This window comes from Pleuronectes platessa, chromosome 16 (assembly GCF_947347685.1).
Source record: "Pleuronectes platessa chromosome 16, fPlePla1.1, whole genome shotgun sequence".
NCBI lineage: Eukaryota > Metazoa > Chordata > Actinopteri > Pleuronectiformes > Pleuronectidae > Pleuronectes > Pleuronectes platessa.
This window is the reverse complement of record NC_070641.1, coordinates 3525822-3553807: the sequence shown is the minus strand read 5'-3', so window position 1 is coordinate 3553807 and position 27986 is coordinate 3525822. Positions and strand designations below refer to the sequence as shown.

The 27986-nt window shown below is 40.3% G+C and overlaps 1 protein-coding gene across 5 annotated transcripts; it reads left to right on the top strand.

The window, feature by feature from the left end:
* Positions 1-129: 129 nt before the first annotated feature.
* On the top strand, positions 130-27061 carry wipi1 (WD repeat domain, phosphoinositide interacting 1). Of its 5 annotated transcripts, XM_053443341.1 has the most exons (14): positions 397-480; positions 1068-1732; positions 3373-3455; positions 7441-7610; positions 9401-9497; positions 10207-10304; positions 18268-18360; positions 19222-19292; positions 19886-19993; positions 20154-20318; positions 20447-20554; positions 23031-23170; positions 24042-24142; positions 26228-27053. In XM_053443341.1, the coding sequence occupies exons 3-14, from the start codon at positions 3422-3424 to the stop codon at positions 26276-26278; spliced, it is 1236 nt and encodes a 411-aa protein (XP_053299316.1). In that variant the 5' UTR covers positions 397-480; positions 1068-1732; positions 3373-3421; the 3' UTR covers positions 26279-27053. The 5 variants fall into 5 exon arrangements, with proteins under 5 accessions (XP_053299315.1, XP_053299313.1, XP_053299312.1 ...); XM_053443340.1 differs by lacking the exon at positions 1068-1732 and having other exon boundaries at positions 130-480; positions 24042-24165; positions 26228-27061; XM_053443338.1 differs by lacking the exon at positions 1068-1732 and having other exon boundaries at positions 130-480; positions 7444-7610; positions 26228-27054.
* The last annotated feature ends 925 nt before the right edge of the window (positions 27062-27986 follow it).

Here is a 27986-nt window from a genome sequence, read left to right as displayed (position 1 = left end):
TTACATATTTTACACATACAAAGGCCACTCCACCAATGATAACACACTACTGAACACTTCACCAATCAAAACAGGAGCCAGCGACAACATAGGCTCACCGGTAGCCAATCAGAGGAGGCGGTAATGTGACGTAGCGTCGTCAGCTGTTCTTGTTTTGCTTCTTGTTCCCCTTCTTCTCCTGCAGGAGAACGGAGCCGTGAAACCGCCGCCCTGAAACACCGTTTTACCCCTCAGGCCCGCGGCTGTGCGACGAGCTCTCACCCGCACAAGAGCCGAGACACAATTCTTCCACATTGGATCCGTCTCCCGCCGACATCGAGCGAAGAGGTGCAGCCGATCCCAGGCCTCCAATCCAGGGCGGAGGGAGGGAAGGAGGACGCTGGGTATCGGGATGGAGACCGCGGAGGGAGCTGCTGGGCCTGGTGGACCGGACGGACCCGGACTCCGGTTTGGCTGCGCCTCTTTCAACCAGGACTCCACGTAAGCACGCAGGCGGATAACAAACGGCAGAGCCACCAACACACTCATCCTGTTCGATTTCTCCCTGGCATTACACCAATGCCTCAGGCTTTGCCCTCAAACTATGTTATTCAACACAGTGGTGTTTGGTGAAAAACACCACCTTATATTCACAAGGTTAAAGGGGCACTCCATCATGTTTACTCATGAACCTATATGGGGAGAACAATCAGCGAGTAAAAACAGACGTAACGCCGCCTGTAATATCCATGATGACGCCACACTGATGCCACTACAATTGCTTTACCTCAGACATCAAACCTCCCACAGAAAATTTGAGCTTAAATAACCTGGGGGTATGGAGATTGAAAGATGTGGGTGAATACCACAGTCTATGGTGAATACTGGTCAGTGTGTGTGTGTGTGTGTGTGAGTGTGCGCGCGCGTGTGTGTGTGTGTGTATTATTGGAAATCTAGGTCAACAGTGTATGAGTGCATAGACACCACAGGAGCACTAAGTATTTTGTGGACTGAAACACTTCACCCACCATCCATCGGCATAGTGGTCAGTAGATAATGAGTTAATTTTTGTGACCTATCCCTTTCAGGTCAGGATATATCAGCCCCTGGTGGACAAAAACTCCACATGTCCCTAGGGAGCTTCATGGAATAGGGTCGCTAAGCCCTACAGTCACCGCTCTGCTGAATGATGATGAAGGCTCTAGAAACCCAACTGTTGCAACAGAGGCATTCTCAGTGCCCTGAAGAGATCTAGGATTCCAAGGGTTTAACTGTTATCAATTGTGTTACATCACAGGCAAAAGGAAGTGCTGGACACATTTAGTAAAAGGGACAGTTCACCGACATTTTTTAATTCACTCATTGTTTACTCACCACTGGGACGATAGAGGGTGGGATGAAGTGTTTGAGTCCACAAAACACATATGGAGTCTCGGGAGTAAATTTTGTTGCTGCTGAATTCAATAAAATTGAATTTATCAGCGACCTATCCTTCAGACATCATTAAATATCAGAAAAAACATATCATGTCCTCATACTGCTCATGTGGTGTCATCAAAGTGTCCTAAATCCCGACATTCATTTTCGACTCGAAACTGCTCATTTACACCATGTTTTAAGCCCAAATGTCCTCTGTCATCTTCCTACGAGGTGCATTCACGGACCCTCGGATACACCATCGTGTGTTCAGCCCTGAGACTCCAGAAGAATTTTATGGAGTCAAACACCACACCACCCCCTGAGTGGATGATGGGTAAATTGAATAAGCTAAACACTGCACATTAAACAGGACGTCAGACAGAGGCCTGATTTGGCTCATTATTCATACATACATATAATTTAGCTGATGCTTTTATCCAAAACGATTCACAGTAATTTCATTTACATACTTATTAATCCTAAAATCGGAGCGGTATATTTGACATGTTTTTCAACATGTTCTCTCTATATGGGTGAAACCTACTCTCACCTCAAATACTAATCTCCAGCCCATGTGGCAGTTACAGTTTTCAGACGGCAGAAGAATGCACACTCAGGATTATTACGCTTTTCCTCCAGCGTGTAATTAACTCATTCCCTCTGTTTATTGTCTAATTTCTTCTCCTAAAAAAAAAAAAAACATGTCAAATATACCGCTCTGATTAGCGATCGACTCTTTGTTTAAAAGAAAGGCCGGAGATCAGAGAGAACGCTGTGTGTTGCACACTCTATTTATTCTGCAGAGCCAGTGGAAATTCTCTGTATTTAGTGAGTAGTTCTGTAGGTTCCCTCCTGTTAAGGCACAGGATGAGACAGGACAGGAATGTACAGATCTTACAGCAGCGAATGAAAATACAGGTGGTCATTAAGAAAATGACTTTTGTAAAAAAATAAAACGAAATGGCACCTCAAACACATATACGAGCAGGGAAGAGACATGAAGATTCAGAACGTTGATTGTCTTGTTTGACAAGACGTCAAATGAGTTGTCCTGAGGGCTCTGATAACAGGGGGATGCTAACCTATTTGTCAACCTCTATGTAAATATTCAGTTCAGGATCACTGTGTGGATCACATGTTTTGTTGTGACATTTTTTAATCATAGATTTTAAGAAAAAGCATAAATTTAGAGAGGAGAGAGAGACCAGGACCAGTTGTAACCTCTGTTTTAAGGCTCTGTCAGACTGGTTATTATAACAACAATAATAATAGTGATACCTAGCGTAACTTATATGTTATTAATGATAAGACATAGTCCAGACCTATAGTAGCATATTATTATGTCTTGTTGCATTGCTGCATCTCATGTCACGTCAACTCACCGCCCCTGTGCTGAAATGTAAAATGTAAAATACAGAAAACAATAAAAAGACCAGAACCAGAATCTTCTGGCTGCCTTTAACAGTCATATACAGTAATGTGTTGTGCCATCAGACTAGCAGGTTGACTGTCACATAAGTCAGAGAGAGTGAGACACTATACATGGACATTTTTTTATTTATATCATCTCTTGTTGTTCCTCACCTGACAGTTATAATTGACCTGCTACCTTGTGACTGAATTTCTTCATTTGCCTTTCCATTACCAACAAGTTGGGATTTTCTTGTCAACCTACTCCAACTTGTTTTGAACGCTTTTAAAGTTTTGTTTGATTGCTACACTTAGGTGTAGGACACATTTCCCCACTAGGTGGCTCCCCAAAGTAAGAAACAGGGAAGACAGCGTGATGATGTGCTACTCTTGTCAGGTCAAATTGTCCCTGTATCTCCAGCCTGAGTGCACCGATGTAGATTAATCTCATATCTGCTAAAAATGTTTGCCGTTGAAATACTGAGCGAAACTCAAGCTTTTACGAGGCCTTTCAGTTGCACTGATTGTTGATATACTGTGTTTGTGTGTGTACATGTGTTACAGGTCACTGGCTTTGGGAACAAAGATTGGCTATAAACTGTTTTCTCTGACCATGGTGGAAAAACTGGACTGCATCCATGAGAGTGGTAAGTATGGATCTGTGATACTACCCTCTGCATCGATGTGGGCAAGGCTAGAGATGTTCTCTCTCCTCTGATATTTGGACATTGTAGGGCTGATACAGAGTATTGATCGGATACCAGTGCATTAAAAAAAAACTTATCCTTACCCTATTATGTATTTTGAAATATAAATCCACACAGACAATGAATGTCATAAAATGTATTTATTATCTACTTAAACAGTCATAACTATGGAACAATACAATTTAATAAATCAAGGAAGACACAACAATCAGCACAAGTGCAACTCCACAACATTGAAGTCTTGCATACGGCACACCTCACCATTGTACTTGTGGGACTTTCCAGTGTGAAATATTTCCTAATTGCTGACATTTTAGCTAGCTCTGCTAAAGCTACACTACCAGAAATCTCATTTTCATCAGTGCTCTAAAAACAGTACTTGCCAGCCAGTGGTAATGCAGCGTAGCAGCTGTTTTTGCACAACAATGAAGAAGGGATTTCTTGGAAAAGAAAACTGCAGTTTTATCTTGGTGAACCTTATACACTTTAAAGATGTTGGGTCAGTACATAGATTTGCGTACTCACCGATGTCCAACCCAGCATTTTCAGAAGTATTAGAGGCATTTCAATTGGTGGTATCTGAAACATCTCTGTGCTTTTAACTAACAATACATTTGAGTGTAAACATTATTAAACAGATGCTGGTAATGGTTTGCTGAGATTTTTGTTGTCTGCTTTTTTGTCAAATGATGGCAGCATGAGCATCAGAATCACTATATCTGGTAGATCATTGACTTTCATTCATTCTGGTTCCCGTCCCGAGACATTCTGCTTTTGTGTTAACCGAGCTGATGTAACAGCTTATCTGTCCACCACGTCACGTCTCCTCAGGTTTCCCTACAAGGAAGTGATCATGGGAAAGTACGTCAAACACTGGTCACAGTGTATAATCAGTTTCATGCATGAATAGCTCTTCTTAAATGTCACATGTATGAGATTTTAAACTTTAATACAATAGCGAACCGCTTCTTTCTATGTAACAATACAGTGGAATAATGCTGTCCTAAGCAGACCTAGAATGAAGTCCAAACTCCATATGTGTGTGCTGTAATACAAGCGTCTCTGTTCTTTGTTTTGGTAGCTAGTTAGTGCAAGTGAGTCCCTCCCTGTGAAGCTGTTGACCCTCTACACCTTTATAAAGCAAGATTGCTACTGTTCCATTTATAAGTATTGGAAAGTGGCGCCTGGGTGGAAACAGATTTTCCGCCCTTTTCTGTGCTTTGACATCTTTCAGATGCACAAACAAACACATTGAAGCTGTAGTCACACTAATATGTTTTATTTTTTTATATCAAAGATTATACAAAGATAATTTATGTTAGCACAGAATGTAGTTTTCAGTTTTTCAGAAAAGGCTTTCCAAACCTACCTGGCTCAATGTGAAAAAGGAATTTCATCCAGACTCCAAATTAAGGTGGAGAATTACAAAATTATAGGTTTGGGCTAAAATGCACACCAGTTAAAATCAGGCCAATTTTTAAATTGGGTCGACGGAGCCATTGTGCTGGGTTCATAAATGTTTAATCTTTTAGTACATTAATTGATGTGTTTTCCCTATGAGGTATTATATCCTAAAGGTGAGTTTTGGTTTGTCATTTGCTGAGGCTTGTTGACCTTATCAACAAGGGAAGAGATTCATCAAATTAGATTTACCTTTTTTGTTATCAATTCTTTCAAACACTAACAAACTAGGCGACAGTAGCTCAGGTTGTCCACTAAACACAACTGGCTACCCCCAGGCCACATGCCGTTCTGATGGCTGCTGTATGAATTTGTATTTCAATGGATGAATGTGACTGGAATAGAAGTGCTTTGAGTGGTCGATAAGACTAAAAGTGCAGTTTTCAAAGAAGTAATGTCCAATATCTGGGAGAAACACAGAAACTGGACAGCAGCGGGATAAATGCTTATAGTTTGTAAAAGAAGAGTGGACAATTCCTCCACAGCGACATGAAATTCTCATTGCAAGTTTTAAAGTTATCTCGTTTTAGTTGTTACTGCCGAGGGCTGTTAGTTAACTCTATGGGTTTGTGTGGACAGGCGGACACTGGGTTTTAAAAACTAAACATATTAGTCTGGATTTAGCCTGAAACCCTACACTGACAGCATCACCGATGGACTGCATTGTTGTCTTGTGGGCTTTCCGTTTCACAGGGTAATTTTCTTCGGTTGTACCTTTTAGTTGTGTCTTTCGGGGCCCTTTAGGGTTCTTTTTATAATCTTGCCATTTTCTTACACATCTTGCAAATGTTCCTAAACTGTCCTAAACACAGCTACAGTCATCAGTTTAATGTGGGAGGAAGCCTGACATCTCAACCAAGTTTCTGCTAAATCACAGTGTAACCGTTTCAGAATAGGAGAATAATTATGATGAATATATGCTGACACAATAGCTGTGTGAGGAAAGGAATTTTCTGTGCATGTAAACAGAAGCAGTTATTATCTCGGCAGTGAGATCACCGAAAGGCCAAAGTCTCCACGTCACAACATTCACTGTGTTGTTGGAAGGTTTCAGTGGCTGGATGCCAGACAAGGCTGTGCTTGCAGTAATAACACGGTGCTCATGTCTGTAGGCAGAATCCTCCCACTGAAAAGACGAGTTTTCTAAGAATGTGTGTGTGTATGATCTGTAGCCTGCAGATAACTAGAGACCTGGTTAAGTCAATAGGACAATTAGAATAAAGGACATAGGCCTATTAGATCCCAACAGATCTTCGATAGATAGATGTGAATATAATAAAATATCTAATTACCTTATTATTATTACCTCTCGTGTTGTTTGAATTACGAAATTAAGAGGTGGAGGTTTCCTGTAAACAGTTTTACAGACATCTTTTTTATGATGGTGGTTAAAAATTTATTTTTGGTGACAAAGCCATGAGTGGCAACTGGGACAAACTGGCATCGCAATTCAGTGGTCCCATCGTACCAGCTCTATTGGTGAATTAATGGTTTTCATCCACCCTGTCCAAATGATAATTTTGAGAAAGTGGCCCAAAGATGTGTCCCAATGACTGTGAAAATGGACAACACTGTGTGTTATAGAAGTTTTCTGGAAGCTGGTGAAAAGAGAATCTAGACAGCAGCTGAGGTTTAATGTAGACATGATGCATCGAGGAGACCAAAAGGTGGACCAATATAACAACGCTAACAGAGTGACGTGAGCAACTGTCACCCCCAAGTCTCCTCATGTCTCCCACAGCATCCCCATATATCTCCCTCTACTTGCGTCACCCATTCCAACAGCAAATCATCCATGAATGACTAGAATTGCTGTCACTCTTCGTACATGCAGGTGTTCGCATCTTATTGGATAGTTAGGCCTAAAATATTTATGTTACATTGTGTCCTTTTGTATTCTACTGGTGTAATACTCAAAAGAGTGGAAGTTGGCCATGAGTCCATGAGTGTAGACACTACAGTGTACTGATAGTTGGCCCTTTATCTATAACCTGACCTTGGGACTCCTTGAAGAGCGAAGGGAGTACCTGTGGAATTAGACACTATTCTCCTAATGGTGTACAGATGTAATGTGTGTGGATGGTAAAAAAATCACTGTGCAAAAATAAAACCACAATATCCTGGATACTAATCCTGACATCTCATGCTGCTGACGTCATAGAGCCTGGACAGTTGTGATTGGAGGGTGTACCAAGGTCCCATTGATAAACCCACCCAAACAATCATGAGTCAGTCTCACCTGTCAATCATGAAGTCTCAGCCCATTTTCATAGTATCATATAACTAGTTAAAACCAAATGAATCAGACACATAACACTTGAACATACATCGGTGTGATGCATTGGGAGATGTGATGCATTGGGAGATGTTTCAGCTTCACTTTTAGTGGTTGATGGTCCGCCATCTTTGTACACGGTTATTAAACTGTTTCCATCACTGACTGTTGGCCCCTGTTCTTCACCAGTAGAGACTCCAGATGTCTACATCGTGGAACGTCTCTTCTCCAGCAGTCTGGTAGTCGTGGTGAGCATCGCCATGCCGCAGCGAATGAACATCTATCACTTCAAGAAGGGGACAGAGATCTGCAACTACAGTTACCCCAACAACATCCTTTCTGTCAAGCTAAACAGACAGGTGAGCAACCCTGTCTCACAGTATCTTTACCAGTTGCTGACCCATTAAAAGACATGTAATTCAGCAGGTTTATAAGCAAGGGTATTAATTCAGATGTTAATGTAACAAGTGTTACATGTTACTGTTGTGAAAACGTCCCTGTAGGAGCAGTACAGAGCAGCTCATATTTACCTTAATCTGCTAAAGTAATGTCCAGGACTGGCTCCCACACAGTGGGGGGATATGCCACAGTACAAGTAGTGTGTTGCTGTTATTCAAGAGCAGATAAACACTGTTCAATCCATCCCATGACCTTTAGTTTTTGGAAAAGCTTGATCAGAAGACATGGTAATCTAAACACTTAGACGCTGAGTATAATAAAGCCGCATTGACACCTTTGGGTGTTTGAGGGTGTAGTACAGTCCCAGCTACATCAGCATTATTGATTTGTCCTCTTTCCACCAATGGGAACTGGTACAACGGTGCCCAGTGAAATTATAGGCAGATGGATCCACTCAGGGAGCAGAGGACATGATGTTCCAAATATTTTTCAAATGTTTAACAAAGTAGATGACCTGATTAGATGACCAAACAAACACTTTGCTCGACTGTAAACAGAATCCAGCTTGTAATGATCTTGTGGCTACGCTGGAGTTAAAGCAAAGATAGCTCAGTACTGCAGCAGCCTGAGTGAATGTGGCCTTCATCTCAAGGCATCTCAACCATGATCTCGATAAACTGCATTTTGTGGGGTTTTTTTTTTTACTGACAAAAATACTGAAGGTTCATGTATATTTGAATCTTACTGCATAATTGCATAATTGTTCCCACCTCGTAGACTTAAAATGTACTTTTAATGTCTTTGATATTTCACAGAGGCACCTCAAGTGTAAAGATTATTTTCCATCCCACATTGCCATCAATAAGCATGTGCTCAGTCCCAGATTCATTTTACCGCAGGACAATGAGCCCAAACTTACAGCAACTGATGGTCCAGCCCCCATAGACTCTGATCTCAACATCCATGGCTCTCTGTGCCATGTTTGAATTCTGCAGCTCACTCCTTCATAACACTTTTGCCATGTCTTTGTGGACCCTCTTGGGTGACAAACCCAAAGTGATGACTTGCAATTTCCAATGACCAGAAACATACATACCACAAAAGGTTAAAAGTAGCAAAGATTAGTTTTTTTAACAAGAGCAGTTTTTGAGAGAACACAGTTTTCTGGCACCTCCACATTTGCAGCCCTAGACTCTATGTCCATTTTTATTTACAGTTTAAGTGTACAACAAAGAACCTGTTAGCTCTGTCAGGACACAACAGTCTCTTGACAAAAATGTACCTTTGAAACATTGGCAGTTGGTGTGGTGCCCCATGCTGCCACCACAAAGCTGAATTAATCTGAAAGCATATTTTTATTCATTAGCCTTTTAAAGGGCCTAAATTGCTGTGTCGTTTAGTATTATGGTCATTGTTATCATTGTAATCACAGCTTATCTTGTATCAATTTTTTTTGAAAGCGCTTTGGATCAACAATGTTGATCCAACATTGTTGGGAATAAAGTTGAGGTTAAAGAGAAAGTAGAATTAAGAAATTAATATCTAATATTTAAATGAGAGAATTCATATTATTGTGTGTTTACTCATGATCCTGCCTTCTCTAACCCAAGTGAATGTGAAGGTGCAGGAGTCATGTGTAGCTATGAAGAAGTGACAGTGAACAGTTTCAATGTTGTTGATACATACAGTATGAGGGGGGAATACTGACTGCAGGACAGTACAATGAGCTGGGGGCTGCTGTGTCTTGCAGAGACTCGTGGTGTGCCTTGAAGAGTCCATTTATATCCACAACATCAAAGACATGAAGCTGCTCAAGACTCTGCTTAACACTCCGTCCAACCCCTCAGGTGAGACACAGCCAGCACATTGTTCACGCACACGCACAAGCACACACCTTTTCTGTGGTTCAGAGCCTGAAATTATGTCTGACAGGATAAATCCAGTTTAGTACAACAGTTGAACTGTTATTCAACATCATTCTGTGAACTAACAACATTCTACCAAAGTTAGTTGCATCATAAAAATAAGTCAGAACAAGAAACCTGAGCAGGCAGTTGGTAAACAAAGGCTTCAGGGAACCAGTTTGAGCGAGGGAGTGCGAGGCATAGATGAGGCAAGCAGATGTGCAGTAATGCAGCTGATGTCACCTCCACCTACAGCTTGAAGGAATGAAGCACAGGGACACCTCGTGTCCAGGTGAGGGTGGAGGGGGTCGTCACCGTTAAAAGATAAAAATATCACTTTAATACTGTTTGGGGACACAACCCTGACACAATACAGGTGTATTGTTCAGGGTTCAATGTTGAGTTGAGTGAATAATGCTCTCTATAAAGCTGCAAGCCTGATTAAGACAGCTCAGCCTCTACAGCCTCACATGCCAACGATTGTAATACATTTTAATGATTTTATTTCTACAAAAGATTTTTTTCGCAATTTGTCACTTTCAACCATCAAAACGAGTCACCATTTCTTTTGCAGAGTTGTCCACTTGTGTTTAGTCACCCGGGTAACTAATTCTTTCTCTTTGATAAACTTAAATCTTGAATCCTCCCACAGGTCTCTGTGCTCTCTCTATTAATCATTCCCACTCCTACCTGGCGTACCCTGGCAGTGCCACCATTGGGGAGATTATAGTCTATGATGCCAACAATTTGGTAAGTAACATGTATCACAGAACACCTAGAACCACAAGTAGTTTGGAATGGTGTCAGTGAAGTTAATCTATAACTTTTTCTGTCGGTTAACAGAATATGGCAGCCAATATGCAATTCCCAAATATATGTGAGAAACAACATACTAGAACTAGAACACCCCAACAGTTACAGTTTTTATTGAATTACCACTGAATATGTTTAAATATTACTCAAGTAAGTGTTAAAATGACATAAATAATAAAATAGAAAGTTAACCCCCAGAACTCAGAATATAATGTCAACTTGATATTAAGCAGTGGAAGTAAAGGACTGGAGTCCTGGCTTTAAATATTTCTCACAAACCCTGTGTCTTCATTTAAAAAACCTTCAGTTTTAATAAATCCTTTAAATATAAATTCAAATGTGACAAAACTCACTCATGTTTGTCTGTAATTTTAAACTTAAGGGCACTCACACCTCATAGTGAACGTTCGCCTTAACTCGGGTTGACTCCAAGATTCTGTTTTTGCTGAAGCAGTTTAATCTCAGGTCGTCCTCTCTTCACTCAGTCTTCTGACACAAGTCACTCTGATGGTTCCTTACCTGGTATCTATTTGTATGACGCCTGACACACATTTTTTCTGTGACCTGTAAGAATTTTGGTCTTGGGAGAGGTTTGTATGATGTTGAAGAACCGATGCTGACTGAGGTCTCAGGATGTCCTAAAAGATACAGGACAGTGTAAGATTGATCTGGGATGAACTTGTGGGATATGGGCGGGCACTATTGAACACACACCAGGAAGGGTATCTCTCTCTGAGATTGTCTGGTGACTCATATGGACTCAAGGTCAGACAATTGTATGGCTTAGTAGTTGTGATACTGTAAACTAGGACATGTGATACAAGGAAGTATTGATCTTTTAAAACTTGGAAAAGCAACCAGCTCATAGTGTTCCTCCATTGACAGGTCAAACCATATCGACTCTTTCACTTTATTAGCATGTTCAGACAACCTGAGGTTTAGCAGGAAATACATCAGCTGACCTCAGCCACATGCTGACTGTTCAAATGAACTCAGATAGGCAACGCACAACCTCCTTCTCTCAATTCTGAGGACTCAGTGTTTTACATTGTGTTATGATGTGACTAGCAGACACAATTTAAGAAAAGGAATACATTTTATGTTGGAGCCCAACATGTACTGGCTATTGCAGCCTTTCATCCAAATATACAGTGCCTTGCATAAGTATTCACCCCCTTTGGACTTTTCTACATTTTGTCATGGTATAACCACAGATTAAAATTTATTTCATCGTGAGTTTATGTAATGGACCAACACAAAATAGTGCATCATTTGGAAGTGGGGGGAAATATTACATGGATTTCACAATTATTTACAAATAAAAATCTGAAAAGTGTTGAGTGCATATGTATTCACCCCCTTTACTGTGAAACCCCTAACAAAGATCTGGTGCGACCAATTGCATTCACAAGTCACATTTGCAAGTCACATAATTAGTAAATAGGGTCCACCTGTCTGCAATTTAATCTCAGTATAAATACACCTGTTCTGTGACGGACTCAGAGTTTGTTGGAGATCATTACTGAACAAACAGCATCATGAAGACCAAGGAGCTCACCAAACAGGTCAGGGATAAAGTTGTGGGGAAATATGAAGCAGGGTTAGGTTATAAAAAAATATCCAGAGCTTTGAACATCTCTCTGAGCACCATAAAATCCATCATAAGAAAATGGAAAGAATATGGCACAACCGCAAACCTACCAAGAGGAGGCCGTCCAACCAAACTGAAGAGTCGGACAAGGAGAAAATGAATCAGAGAAGCAACCAGGAGGCCCATGGTTACTCTGGAGGAGTTGCAGAGATCCACAGCTGAGGTAAGAGAATCTGTCCACAGGACAACTATTAGTCGTCTACTCCACAAATCTGGCCTTTATGGAAGAAAGCCATTGTTGAAAGGGATCCATAAAAAATCCCGTTTGGAGTTTGCCAGAAGCCATGTGGGAGACACAGCAAACATGTGGAAGAAGGTGCTCTGGTCAGATGAGACCAAAATTGAACTTTTTGGCCTCAATGCAAAACGCTATGTGTGGCGAAAACCCAACACTGCCCATCACCCTGAGCACACCATCCCAACAGTGAAACATGGTGGTGGTAGCATCATGCTGTGGGGATGCTTCTCTTCAACAGGTACAGGGAAACTGGTCAGAATAGAGGGAAAGATGGATGGAGCCAAATACAGGGAAATCCTTGAAGAAAATCTGATGCAGTCTGCAAAAGACTTGAGACTGGGGCGGAGGTTCATCTTCCAGCAGACAATTACCCTAAACATACAGCCAGAGCTACAAAGGAATGGTTTGGATTAAAGAATGTTAATGTCTTAAAATGGCCCAGTCAAAGCCCAGACCTCAATCCAATAGAGAATCTATGGCAAGACTTGAAGATTGCGGTTCACAGACGGTCTCCATCCAATCTGACTGAGCTTCATCTTTTTTGCCAAGAAGAATGGACAAACCTTTCCATCTTTAGATGTGCAAAGCTGGTAGAGACATACCCCAAAAGACTTGCAGCTGTAATTGCAGCGAAAGGGGGTTCTACCAAGCAGGGGCGCCGAAAAGGGGGGGTAAAGGAGACGGATTCTAGGGGCCCATGATGGAGGGGGGCCCAGAGAGGCCCCTAATGATGATGAAATTATAATACAGAAAAAATAATGACACTAAGTTATTAACTAACATATAATCACACATGTTTTATTTTCCATGTCCTGGTAACAATTCCTTTATTTGTTTTGGAAGCATCAACCCCTGCAGGGCCCCCCCTTCCCCCCCTCTTTTTACGTAAAATGGTTCAGTCCGACTGGATCAGCTGCAGCCGGTAGCGCACCAGCGATTTGTCACAGACAGCGCGCCACAGCGGGCAAAGCGGAGGAGACAGCAGTATGCCTAAAAAATCAGGCAGCCAAAAAAGAAAGGAAAATAAATTAAGAGAGGAGAAGGAGTTGAAGGGTCGACAATATGTCACCCAGTATTTCCAAAAAAAAGGTGGGTTTGTTGTGGTGGAAAGTTATGGATATTAACTTTGTCCCTGTCTGTGGTCTATAAGCTAGCTCACTTTTCTCACCATGTTAGCTCAAGAAAACTCTGGATTTTTACATTTTACTGCTATATTAGTTAAATAATCAATCCAGTCAAACATTTATCAAGCTGTTCTTATTCAATAATAGTTGATCTCCCCTCTGTCAAAATGATGCCTCATTCTGAACAGAGTCAAGTGCACCAGAAGCTGCAGCAGCTGTCTGTCAGCCCCCAACTCCCCCTGCCCCTGAATCAGCCCCAGTGCCCCCACATGAGGAAGGAGGTGAGCAGCTGTGTGTGTTGAAATAGTAATAATAATAATAATACATAATATAATACAAAATATAATACATTTTACTACAGTCTCAAAACAATACAAAGATGAAGGTAATTCATTAATTAAAATGAATTAAATAAAAGGCATTTTGAACAATTTTAATGGTTTAAAAAGCATAAACCCTTTTAAAAAATGAAATAGAAGACGTGCAGTAAGAACAGAGGAGAACATCTGTGGTGTGTGCAGCAGACTGGGGTGACTGCTCTCAGTCCAATCAGAGAAGTTTACATGTTGGTGACTATGCTATTACAAATAGTTATATTATAGGAAATCCTATATAATTAATGTATGTCATGTACACTCTACAGAGCCAGGTCCAGGACCCTCTTCTGGTTTGTCAGGGAGGGATGTGGAGGAAGTGGAGGAAGAGATGGAAGAGGGTACAGATGACAGTGAGAGTGCAGAAACACAGGCGACAGAGAGTGAGGGCGAAGAAGTTGAAAGGAATTCAGAGGAGGATGGACTGAATACAGAAAGAGCCAGAAAGACAACAGAGAGGCAGGAAGAACAACAAGCTGATGTTCAGGTCTTTGAAAGGGAAGAAGATCATTTGACTGATGACCCTGGTTTCTGGCCAGCAGCTTTAACTGATCAGGATAGGGAGAAGATAGTAAGGAATTGGCCATGAGAGAGAAAGAAGTAGAAATGCCATGTGATTCAAAGGGGAAGCCATTCCCTGACTACCTGAATTATACAAAGGCAGCAAATAAAAGAGAAAAGGTAAACAGAGACTGGCTGACTTTTAGTCAAAGTAATAATTCACTTTATTGCATACCATGTGTGCTTTTCTCCCATGTACAGAAAAAGCCTTCCACTAGTGCACTGACCAGTCAAAATGGGTATAAAATGTGTGATGTGAAGTGGCGTCGAATGTACAATAAATTCCCAGTCCATGAGAGGAGTGAGGCACATAGAGATTGCTACTTAAGATGGAAAAATCTGCAAGGATCTGTAATGAAAGATAGAGGTGTGGATTCTCTGTTAAATAAGGAGTTGCAAACAGAAATAGAGAAAAATAGAGCCATCTTGGAGAGACTCTTAGACGTAACCCTACACTTGGCCTCAAGAAACCTGCCTTTCAGGGGCAAAACCAAAGACCTAGATGACATTCATAATGGCAATTTCCTAGGCACACTGGAGCTCTTGTCACATTATGATCCTCTGCTGAAAGAGCACTTTCAAAAAATCAGGGACAACAAACAAAAACAAAAAGAAGGAAAAGGAACCAGGCTAACACATTATCTTAGCTCTGACAGTCAGAATGAGTTTATCAACTTATGTGGACGACGAGTTCTGAAAAGAATTCTGCAGGAACGGGAGGATGCCATATATTATGCTGTCATCTGTGATGCCACACCAGACATTTCCCATACAGAGCAAAATGTGGTGCTACTACGGTATGTTAAATATGACAAAGAAAAAGATGAGTGGGAAATTACGGAGAGGTTCCTTGAATTCAGGGATTTTCTCAAAAAGACGGGGAGTGAGATCGCAGAGATGATTGATGCAGTTCTTCGTGACCATGGGATAGACATCGGTGATTGCAGAGGGCAGGGCTATGACAACGGGGCTAACATGTCAGGGAAAATAAAGGGAGTCCAAGCTCAAATACTGAAGTAAAACAAGCTGGCTACTTATTCACCATGTGCCTCCCACACATTAAATCTTGTTGGTGTGCATGCTGCACAGTCAAGCCCAGAGGTATCCACATTTTTCGGCTGCATAAATCGCCTGTACACATTTGTAAGTGGCAGCCCAGAGCGTTGGGCCATCTATAAAGAGCAAACAGGTTGCTCATTGCATCGCCTATCTGATACCCGCTGGAGTGCAAGGATTGAGGCTGTTAACCCTGTGGCAAAGCACCTACCTTCTGTCCTCAAATCCCTTGATAGCATAGTTATGACATGCAGTCTCACCAGTGAAGCAAGATCAGAAGCTAATGGTTTGAGGAAATACTTCATGTCATTTGATGCTGTTGTTCTTCTCACTGTCTGGCTGAAGGTACTGCAAAGTATTGACAACAGGAATGTTATTCTCCAGTCAGGAAAAATATCACTTGACATAGAAGCAGCCAATACCAGAGACTTGACAGAAGAGATGCAGTCTCTAAGAGATGCATGGGACACTCTCCTAGCTGAGGCAAAGTTGATAGCTGGGGAAATTAATGTTACACCTCAGTTAAGCAAGGAGTCCAGCCGCCAGAAGAAAAGGCGGAGATTCCATGATGAAACCGCTGAAGAGGAGACAACTCAGGAGAGTTCAGAAACAGTGTTTCGGAACACTGTGTTTTATACAGCCATGGACAGTATCATCAGTGACTTGGACACTAGGTTCCGGGGCATTGCACATATTGTCAACGAGTTTTCTGCTGTTCTGAAAGTTGGGCAGATTAGTGAGGGCAAAATCTCTTCTGTGTGCCAACCACTGATCACAAAGTATTCTAGTGATCTTACTCCTGATTTTGAAAATCAAGTAAGACACCTAAACAGTGTATATGCAGCCAACTTCCCCCCTAACCTGTCCCCTCTTGAACTCCTGAATGCAATTTGTAAGCTGCAGCTGCAAAGCATCTTTGGAGAAGTGTGCATCGCCTTGCGCATATTTTGCACCCTGCCAGTTACTGTTGCTGGTGGTGAGAGAGCGTTCAGTAAACTAAAAATGATAAAAAACTATTTGAGGTCCACAATGTCTCAGGAAAGACTTTGCAGTCTTGCCATGCTGTCAATTGAGAGTCAGTTGGCTAGAAAGCTGGACTTCAAAGACCTGATAAGTGATTTTGCACATGAGAAGGCTCGGCGTTGGGCTTTTGGTGAGAAGAGTTGAGCAAGGACCAGTGATTGAAAGGTTGCAAAAGGAAGCTTGACTCAGTCGGCAACGTTATATTATATATATATTTGCCATTCTTTCATATATTAAGTTCTACTTAAATGATGAGAAATCATATATGGCCATTTTGTATTCTGATGGCGTTTTTGTTTTTGCTGAGATTTTTTTCTCTCCACTGATTATAATTGCTATTTTTTCATGGAAGAGTTTATTTCCAATTTAAGAATCAGTGGTGCAGCAAATAAATGACTCAAAATGAATTCCATTGTATTCAGAGTGCTCAGTTCTTCCCCTACTGTACATGTCAACTGTCATGCTGTTCTTCTTTCACAAATATGGTAATGATAGTCAAAAATACCATTAAAATGCATAATTGTATGTAAAATAGCATCAAAAAATTTAGCCGCTATGTTGGGGGCCCTGTAAAGATTCTTTTCATGGGGCCCAAAATCCCTAGCGGCGCCCCTGCTACCAAGTATTGACACAGGGGGGTGAATACTTATGCACCCAACAGATGTCAACTTTTTTGTTCTCATTATTGTTTGTGTCACAATAAAATTTATTTTGCACCTCCAAAGTACTATGCATGTTTTGTTGATCAAACGGGAAAAAGTTTATTTAAGTCTATTTGAATTCCAGTTAGTAACAGTACATAATGGGAAAAAGTCCAAGGGGGGTGAATACTTATGCAAGGCACTGTAGCTGCTCTCCTTTGTCGGGGATGAGCTGTGGTGTCTCAGTCCGATCCCTGTTACGTTTCCTCACCAAATATTTATTATTCCTCTGCGCGAACAAACATTCAGGATTAACAAACTTGTAGCTAAAGTTTATAAAGTAAAACAACAAAGGTATCTCACAGTCAAAAGACTGTACCACTCCTCCACCTCAAGGAGAAACATTAATAGTATTACTATTATTGTAGATTATATTAGTATGGTAAATGGTAAGATCAAATAATTATTTATAATTGTAAACGGCAGAAAATCAATTAAACATAATCAATGTTCAAAGAAAGCAGGAGTGGCTTTATGGTGTTGAGAGTTCAATCCACTCAAGTTAACTTTTTGTCGTTTGACCCTCAGAGATATATGTTGTTTGTTCAGAACAGAACCACATAGTAGATTTAAGTATGACAACATTTCAGAGTGTAAACCATAGACTGTGTAACCCATCTGGAAGGATGTTGAGCAACATCAATTAGCGGCCAACAGACAGAAGAGCCGCACAACGTCCTCTCCACAATGAAGACCTAAGAGGACAGATCATTCAACCATTCAAGAAGCAAAACAAACCAAGAGAGAGTTCACTGAGATGCCTTGGTTTTCGGAGAGTTCTCATTTGAACATTGACAACACTGTATAGTGTGTTCAACTGATTCAGATTAGACTGAGACTGACCTGCTGCTGGTAGAATGGTAACTGGTTTAACCCTGCTGCCAGTTGACTTCTTTATAATTATGGGCAAGTCTTTGTTAGTACAAAGAGCACATATGTCAGATATAAGATAAAGTTCACATTGATATTGACATTAAAACTTCAAGTCCAAATGGCTTCTTCCAGAATTAAAAAGAGAAGGTCAAGAAAAGGTCAAACTGGTTTGTTTTCAGGCCCAGTTGAGTATAGATTTTTTTCAGACTTTGATACAACTAGCTCTGCGTCCACTTGTGCAAGCGACAACCATTATGAATGTGGGAAAACACTCTTTCTTCTCCTCTTTTTCATTTCAGAACACAGTGACAATGATCCCAGCGCACGACAGCCCTGTGGCAGCTCTCACCTTCAATGCCTCAGCCACCAAACTTGCCAGTGCCTCAGAGAGAGTAAGAACTCACCAACCTTATGACGTCTGAGAGAGAGGAGAGAGCGAATTAATCCTGGTTATTGTGATGAACTCCTGACTTTCTCTTTTACACCACCGAGCCATCTCTATCTCTTTTACCAGTACTTCCATCCATTTCAAGGGGTTTAATGAACTAAGGCTGACTATCATTCAGTTTGTTGTGGATATTCACTGTCCCCATGAATCTCTTTGTGACTTCTCCTTCATACTCACCTTTACAAGGAAAGTTCCACCATCTGGGCAGATAATCATAAAAACACCAAAATGCTTGTCATTTTGTTAATTTCCATTCTGGGTGCATTCGGGGTCCTGATGGAATCAATACTTAATTTTAATAATTAATACTTAAAAACTAGATTAGATTAGATCAGATTATACAACTTTATTTAAACATACTGGTGTAACTCATTTGCCACCAAATACAGAGAAAAGCATTACATTCACAGTAAGCAACTAAATATGAAGAGACCCTAAAAAGCCAATATAGACTAATTTAACAAGTAGATGACATAATATACCTTTTTAGTCTTTGATAGTCTCTGAGAGCTCAATTGATATCACAGCCTTTCATTTGTGCCACGCTGTCAAAGCTTTTGTATTGTTGCGTAGAAGAGGAAGGGTTGAAAGCAGTGCTTATCATTTTACTCTTGTAAGATTATAAATGGAGAGACGACGGAAGAGGAGCTGCTCTGAATCACCAAGTTCCAAACAGAAGTCATTGGTCTCTGCATGTCAATGCAATTGTTGCTATAATACATTGTATTTACTTTACATTTGTGAAGCATTCAGCTGTTGTAAACCAATGTAAAGATAACACCTAACCGTCCAACTGTCTCTGCAGGGCACTGTCATCCGAGTGTTCTCCGTCCCTGAGGGCCTGCGTCTGTTTGAGTTCCGCCGGGGCATGAAGAGGTCAGATTTCCACACACTGTCTAATGTGTGCACGCCTCATTCTTGTTGTTTGGCCTTGTCCGTCCCTGTCGGCTCAGTGTCAAGGCCAGCACTTGTTGATGCAGGCGAAGGATTGCTGCTGTCTTCAAGTTTTTCCTGTGGTCCTCCTCATATGGTGGTTTTTTCATGGCGTTTGAATTAATGCTATTAACTGTCTTGTATGACAGTGGCTCAGCCAGCTGTGTTTTTTTTATTTTGGGGTGGAAAAAATATTACTTTCCTTCATAGCGAATTAGTCCGACTGAAGTTAATGAAGATCTCAACAACTTCTTCCAACAGATAGATTTAGTCTTTCTCAGAGCGCTGCATTGCAGACTCGAAATTAGCGTGCATGCATGAGACTTCATTACACCCTGATAACTGATCACAGTTAATAAATGACACATGTTTATGTAGGTGCAGATCCTTAAGAGCTGAGTAGCCTGATTAAGTCAGATGAGTCGGCTAATAGCTCAGTTAGGGGCAAAGTCAATTACTCACTTGAAATCATTGATTATTCCTCAAGTGTTTGTGCCAGTTGTGTGTGTGTTTATATTTGTCTTGTTTGTCTACAGGTATGTCAGTATAAGGTCTTTATCCTTTAGCCCTGACAGCCAGTTCCTCTGTGCTTCCAGCAACACAGAGACGGTGCATATCTTTAAAATGGAACAGCTGGGTCACAGGTACACACGCACACACAGATCTCAGATTTATTACTAAAAATAATTAATTAACCTTCATGTACGTCTGGCCCCTTCTTTTGTCAGTTTTTAATAACATTACACTCGTAATTAGGTAAATCAGGTAATTTGTACTTAAGGAAGCTTGTTCTCGTGTCCACAGTGGAGAGGAGGAACATGCCACTTGGACAGCCTACATGGGGAAGATGTTTTCAGCAGCCAGCAGCTACCTCCCTGCTCATGTATCTGGCATGATGAGCCAGGACCGGGCCTTCGCTACTGTTCACCTCCTCTTGTCTGACCAGAGGAACGTCTGCACCTTGGCTATGTGAGCGCCTCTTCTCTTTAGAAATCAGGGGTTATACTTTTGCAGTAGATTTCTATCATTCTTTCGATAGAAGCTATTTCTTACTTATTATTATTATTATTATTATTGTTGTTTATATGATCTTTCAGGATCCAGAAGCTTCCACGGCTGTTGGTGGCCACGGCCAACGGCCAGTTGTTCATCTATAACGTGGATCCAGTGGACGGAGGCGAGTGCATGTTAGCCCACAAACACAGGTGAGGTTTGGGTCAATAATAAGCTTTAGGTTTGATGAGATGGAGCTCTGCTCTTTGATTTACTCTTCATTCATCGATCAATGTTTCTACACATGTGGTCTTCATTCAAGATAAATTCACTTTATAAACTTACTTATCAACATGAAGGTAATTGGCCTTGTTTTTCAATGAAGTGTTCTAATGGAGAGTTGTAACCCAACCCATTATTTAACTAGAATATGTCTCATTAGAGCACAAACTGTGCCTTGGCCCAACAACTGATTTCTTTCATATAGACCAATTATTGGGAGATGTTTGCTCTCGCAATGTTTAAGAAAGTGTAAAAACAGATTGTATCTTTCCACTGGTGTGGATCCACACCAACATTTTAAGAGTTTCCTTATACCATATATCCATTACATTTTGTTGAAATCGGTTCAGTTATTTTTGTGTAATCTTGTCAACAAACAAACATACAAAGAAATGAATATGAGTGAAAACATATCCTCATTAAGGAAAGGTAATAACATAACTTATTAAGAGTTGAGATTGAAATGCTTTTTTCTTGGATTAAATCTTCCAAACCTCTCCAATTTATTAGAAGGCGTTTAATGCTTCGGCATAAGATTGACTCCTATGTATTTAAGATGACATGCAGTGAGAGAGGGAGATTTTCCCACTATCTCTTTCTAGTCCTTACCCCCAAATCTAGGGTGTTTTGAAAAAGTGAGCCAAATTTGTATGCATGGAAATAGAATCAAGTAATACAATTACAAAATAATACACTAATGCATGACAGTCAAGACTGGATAGATATAAACCCTATGGTAACATTATTCTTGGTTACCTAATTATTACCTATCTGTAATTTTGGGACTACATATTAGGGAAGAACTAATAAAACAAATTTGACTCATACTCATCCAATTAATTCATTCCTAATGCCAGTCAGTAAAAAAAATAATATGTGAAAATATGAATGGAGCCTTTGTTATTTATCTGTTATTACCAGAAAGCTTTTTTTCTAAATGATAACTAGTAATAGATCAGATGTGAAACAAAAAATATTAAAGTTATAGAAAAGGTATTAGGACATCACTAAACAAAGCTTAGCATGTCCAAGAAGCATCTGCCTTTTTTATTTTTTATTTTTCTTTACTTTTGTCTAGGAAAAGTAATTTCTTGCATTTTAAATCCTACTTAAATAAAAAAATGCTAATATTATCAGATAAAAGGCATTTTAAGAATCAACATTGAAAGTACTGGTTATGCAGAATGGAACCTGTCACTGTGGTGGTGAGATTATGTACAAAATCCACAACGCTGATTCTTCTCAGTACAGTGTGTTTGACTGACATCTCACTCACACGTCTGTTTGAATGATTGTAGCTGTTAGGGCAGGACAGCCTTTCTACCTCTCCTTGTTATTAGTACATAAGCTCAGCTTCATCATAAAATCATAATCATAAAATAGCTCCCATTAAAAAGCTATTTATCAGTGCTTGTTCTTAAGGTGTGGGTTGTCTTATTCACGGTGTGCTTGGTATTAAAGTGGTTAAGTCATAAGAAGACCACTGCTAAGCGGCGGCAGCATTGACACAAATAATAGGTTACTGTCTGTGTCTAGAATCCACGGGTGCTTCCAGGTGGCAGAAAGGTAACGTTATGCAGCAAATACAAAGACATAATGACAGAGGGCAATGATAGGGTGGTTAGGAATATCAGCGATTTCCTCAGATGTTCAATCATATTCCAAAGAAAAAAAATCATACAACCAAAATGAAAAAATATTAACTTCACATCCAATGAACAGAGTAAAAAAAGAGGTTTGATGTCCTCTGACTTTACAACTTGTGAACTCTGATCTTTCAGAAACATCCTGAGGTCTGACGTTATGAAACGAGGTGGTGTACATGTAGATTTTTCTTCTGAATGGACACTTGATGTGTGGTGTCCGCGTTTGTTTGAATTTCGAGCTCAGATAGATCAAAGCTTTCCAAATGTAATAATTACAGCTTAAACATTGATGTGAATGTGGGAAACTTGTGATTACAATCTGGGGTTCAATATGTCAACCAAGAATATTTTGACATGTTTGACAGGGGGAGCTTGGGAATCAAACCGTTGCTCTTGCAATTAATAGATGACCAGCTGTAACATCTGAACCATGACCAATGTCATTTCCCAAAGATTGTATTGAGGCAGAGTTTGGATTCTACTACCAGGTGGTTATGTTGTCCTCTGCCTCTACTCCTGAATCCAAAAGCTGCCGCTGAAATGTACACCACCTCATCAGGTGTGCATCACAGTCAAACACTTGCAGGTGGCAGTTGAACACTTTCATCCATTAGGGGATTAGGGAAAGTGGTGAGACTCAAAATGTTGCTCCTTTACAAGTATTCAATGTTTCACTGTTCTTTGAAAGAATCAATAAAAGTAAAATGTTAAGTGCTTTTCCTCCTATGTCCTTGCTTCACTCTTGTTTTTTGGCTCTTAGGCTCTTTGGCAGTGATGATGACCAGGGTGAAGGAATAGAGTCAGAGGGGTCAGAGGTCACAGGGCCAGCACAGGCCTGTCCTTCCTATGCTGCGACAGCAGCCTTACCAGCCGCCGGACCTGTCACTGCTACCCTCACTGGTTAGTGATCACAGACATGACTCTGTTTGTGAGTCTGTGTGTAACATGAAGACTTAGAAAAGCGCTATATTAATAAAAAAACATTTACTTATCTCTCACCTGACCTCATTTAGGTTGAGGGTTTTCTCAAAGTTTATTTCCTGGTAATTAATTAAGGTCATATAGTAGATTTATAACAACTCAACTCTTGTCTATGGAGGCTTAGTGTGGAGTAATGGAGTCACAATAAGGTGCTGATCCAAGCTTATCTGTTCTATGTTTTGTTGGCATGTGCATGTTTGTGTATGTACCCTTTTTCCACCAAAGTGAACAGAATGCTGGTGCTGGTTCCAAGCTGGGACAACTTGAAATCTTTTAAGAACCAGTTTGCTTTTCAATGGGCTAGAGTTCCCTTAGACCTATGACGTATGGTCATTACCTTACCATACGTCTACATCTGGCTCGGAACCAGTCCTTGAACTGCCTTGATGGAAAAGGGGGCATCTGTGAAATGATTGGCCCTCCCGACTTTGATAATACAAGATGGGTCCTGCTCAACAGTGATATAAACATGACTACCTGGGAGGACACATTCATTTTCATGCTGTTTTGGTCTTTTATGAGATTTGTTGAAATAGAAAAAGAGTCATAAAATGACTGTCCTTGTCCTTAAATATTGTCTTCACTATCCACACCTTAGGCTTCAGAACCTATAGAAGAAAGCAGTCTGTCTGGTATCTTGACCCATAAATATACTATAACTCAATTATGGCAACTAAAAAATCTCTCCTGGAGATAATCATGTAGGTTTCTTCAGGAGTTGTACATAGGCATTTGGACTTGCTTGCGTTTCTAATGATTTTGTTCGCCTCCCTCATCTGTTTCTACCCAGGCTACTCTGAAGATGGTGGTGCAAAGAAAGGCGAGGTCATTCCAGAACATGAGTTTGCTGCTGGACCTGTGTGTCTGGATGACGAGAACGAGTTTCCTCCTGTGAGCATCCAGAAGTGCTAATTGTCAGTTCTAGTTAGCTCTACAAGCTCGTGTGTAGGCATGACAAAATATTTATGCAACTTAAAAGAATGACACTGCAGCTAACTGCTTCTCTGGCACACTTCAGAAAAAATTGTCCCAAATTATTAATAAGGTGCTAAGAAGTATAACCATTGAAGCTGAAGACAGAGTCGTCTGTACAAAATCGACATCGTCAATAAATCGTTGTCTCAGTTGCCAGTTCATCAGGCACACCAAGCTTAAATGACAGCTGCCTATACAGAGAACAGTAAATTCTCACTTCATGAAGATTCTAAGTTTGTAATTTGGTTCAGGTGGTTGCAATCTGTACCTTCAACACTTGATGGCACTAAATCTTAAATAATATGGTACCATCAACAAAATACTCCAATGGACATTTTTGTGAAACTAGCTGTTCCAAATTGGTAGATAATGTTGAAAATGCTAAAAGGTTACCTATCTGTGACATTAGTGTCACATTGTCTTTGATTATTCAGCATTTTTCTCTCTCTTCAAAATCCATCACCAAACCCTTCTCAGACATTCCCCCCTTTACAGCACAAAGTAAGTAGCCTGGTCACTAAAATGTCGACAGGTCACTTTCAACATGGTTCACATCTGAACTGAATGCCGTCAGATTAATTTAAAGACTGCAGCAGCACACAGTAGAGATACTGTGTACTCACTCAGAGGTAAGATGTGTGTGCTGTCAGTGCTTAAGTGCACTAATAATTTATCACATCATCTGTTCTCCAGCTGTTTCCACTCATACACAAGATGGCATATAACAGCAATGTATGAATCAAGCTGTAAGGAACATATTTGTAATAAACAGCTGTTGTATGTTTGAATGATACAAACTTTACACTTTAATGGAATGATGAAGTCACTAATGCTACTCCATGTCTGAAAATGGCTTCATTGGAAAGCTGCGTAGTGATTGCAGTGCGGAGAAAAGAAAAAGTCTGATAATGTCGTTACTTTTAACACTCCACTGTGTTATCTATGGAAATTATCAGAATATTCCACATATGTGCCTTAACTTTTAATTCAATGTAGGTTAAAGGAAAATTCCGGTATTTTTTTATCCTACTTCTTCCTCTGAAAATTGTAGCTGTTCTGTCTGTGGGTCACCCTACATTAACACCCACCACCCCCAACCTGCGGAATCTGGTAAATTGAAAAACAACAATATATCAGGAATAGGAATGTATTCGGTCTGTTAATGCATTACAGACATTCTTTAATTTGTGTGTGTGTGTGTGTGTGTGTGTGTGTGTGTGTGTGTGTGTGTGTGTGTGTGTGTGTGTGTGTGTGTGTGTGTGTGTGTGTGTGTGTGTGTGTGTGTGTGTGTGTGTGTGTGTGTGTGTGTGTGTGTGTGTGTGTGTGTGTGTGTGTGTGTGTAAGAACCCTAATGACACACATCGACCAACTTGAGTTGTTAAGAGTCCAGTCTTTTAAAACAGACTGGAGGTTTAGTGAGTGACTGAGCAGCTCTGACTAATACAAACCATTCAAGGCTTCTGACGCTGTGGAACATGCCTCACAGGAAAAGCATTTAGACATCGCTTGATCTTTGTTGCAGTTTACCAGGCACTTTGAAACCCCACATCTTTGGCGATTACGAAAGTTAAACTGCTTTGGGATATCATGTATGTATAGTGTAAAACAAGGGACAAAGCCACAGGACACATCTCGTCAGTGCAGCACAATGGAGGCAGTTTCATGATTTGCCTCTGGGCCTGGGGCAGCTCAACGTCCTTTTGGGACTACATGAATTCCTAAGTTTATCAGCATGTATTACAGAATAATGTAAGGTTGGCTGTTCACCAGTTTAAGATTAGGAGTCGTTGAGTGGGGCAGTAATGACCAAAGAAATCCAATTAAATCCAATAAAGAGTGACTTCAGTCAAAGAAAATCCACCTGTTGGACAGAGTCCAGACATTAAGCTGCTTTTGAGGAGTTGTACCGGAATTTCCCTTTAGCCGTGTGACAGAAACTGGGACGTGAGCTTTGACAAACTCTGTAGAAAAACTAACAGGTCTGTTCATGTGTTTTGGTAGATTAATTGGTGCCGCGACGGGACTGGAGGTGGCCCGGGGAGGCGCTCGTAAGTGGGTAGAAGGACAGATGGACAGACAGACAGGCACCAGCACAAAGGCTTTCTGGTTATTTTTTCCTTTCGAGGGAAAATAACAATGATTAACATAAACATTCGAATTGCCCTGGGAAGCAAAACACAAACCAAGAAGGAGAAGTCAAGTAGTAATTTCAGGACCACAATTATGTTCTCCTGGTCTGCAATGATTGAGTGAAAGCAACGCTTCGGATTTTACACTAACAAACCTCAGAGCTATGGTTGAATTTCAAAATAGGAACTGTGACCTGGGAGGATATTTCTCAGTTTTAGATGCTGTTTGCTACTTCAAACAAAACAATCAAGCTCTTGATGAAAATATGAGGTGCATGCTGGAGCATAAAGATAACCACAATTTTCATAGCTTTATTACTTGACAAATATTTTTTTTAAGTTACATTATTGTACCAACATTTGTATTATATTGCCAATAATAGTTTTTAGTTTACAAATTGTTTTGTTTATTCATTACGTATTATATTTTACTGTATTGACATGTATGAAATGTTTCTGTTTGCCTAATGGATACATTTCAGAGTATGTACTGTATGTTTGTACCTATTATCATTTGTACAAGAGCAAAGTATTTTGCTAATTGCACAAGACCAAAACAAGTCAAAGAAACAATAATATAATACTATTAATATTGATAATAACAATGAAATAAACAGTGAAGTAAAGATGAAACTATGCAAAAAATTTGTCTTGATTTGTTATGTCATTTATTTGAACTGAGATAAAGGAGCTTCCAGATAAGTTATTAATGATTGTCATAAATGACAGTGGTCTCTTCCATATTCACTAAAGCAGGTGCAGGTTATTGACCTGGAATAAATGTGTTTAACTGTGTTTCAATCAAGTAAAATTGTCATTCATGGGACTCAGTATGTAGAAGACAGAAAAGTATTTTATTCAACCATAAGTTTCAGAAGTGACAAAGTAACGAAAGAGCAAACATGGTGCCCTATGCCTCAGTGTGCTTCAACAGACGATTTTGGTTTGATTTGGAAATACAATATGTAAACAATAGAACGGTAATCACACAGTCAGTCTGTGGAGTAAGTTGAGCATGTCCTTTGATAAACTACAACAGTTATTATGAACTGGGTCAAAATTGGGGTCAAAACCATTACCAAATCATTTTGATTATTTTCATTTCACTATATCGGTCTGACACAGACTTTCTTGGGTGTAGCAGGTGTTGATCTACGTCATGACAACAGCATTAATATAATCACTTCCTGTTTTGCAATTTGTCTGCATAGTAAAACTCTTGTTACAAAAAGTACTCTGTTGAACAGTAATGAAGCACGTTCACATTGATTATATGAAAAACCTTGACTAGAACATTAGTATATATAATCTGATTGATCATAGGTCACTTTTACAGTTTCAAAAAGAAAACTGCAACCAGCCTCACCCCAGACCAAGTTAACATCCCAAACAGGCAGGTTTAGAACGAGCACTGCACTAGTATAGGAAACAAGGGAAGTTAAGCCTACAATCTAATATGCGTCAACTATGCTAACAATGGAAGTGGAAATGTGGTACAACAGTCTTTGCTGACAGTACATATATATCATATGTATCGTATTAAGCTGCAGAGCTGTAAATTCACCACGTCAGAGGGGGACCAGGCAGCTGCCTCCACCGCACTCCGACTCTCCTCTCTACATCTGGGTTCA

Coding starts and splice junctions, on each gene's coding strand:
- wipi1 (XM_053443337.1), top strand. CDS start 392: ATGGAGACCGCGGAGGGAGCTGCTGGGCCTGGTGGACCGGACGGACCC. Junction 18,361..19,221: donor TTGCCAGTGCCTCAGAGAGA/GTAAGAACTCAC, acceptor CTGTCTCTGCAG/GGCACTGTCATCCGAGTGTT. Junction 19,994..20,153: donor ATGGAACAGCTGGGTCACAG/GTACACACGCAC, acceptor TCGTGTCCACAG/TGGAGAGGAGGAACATGCCA.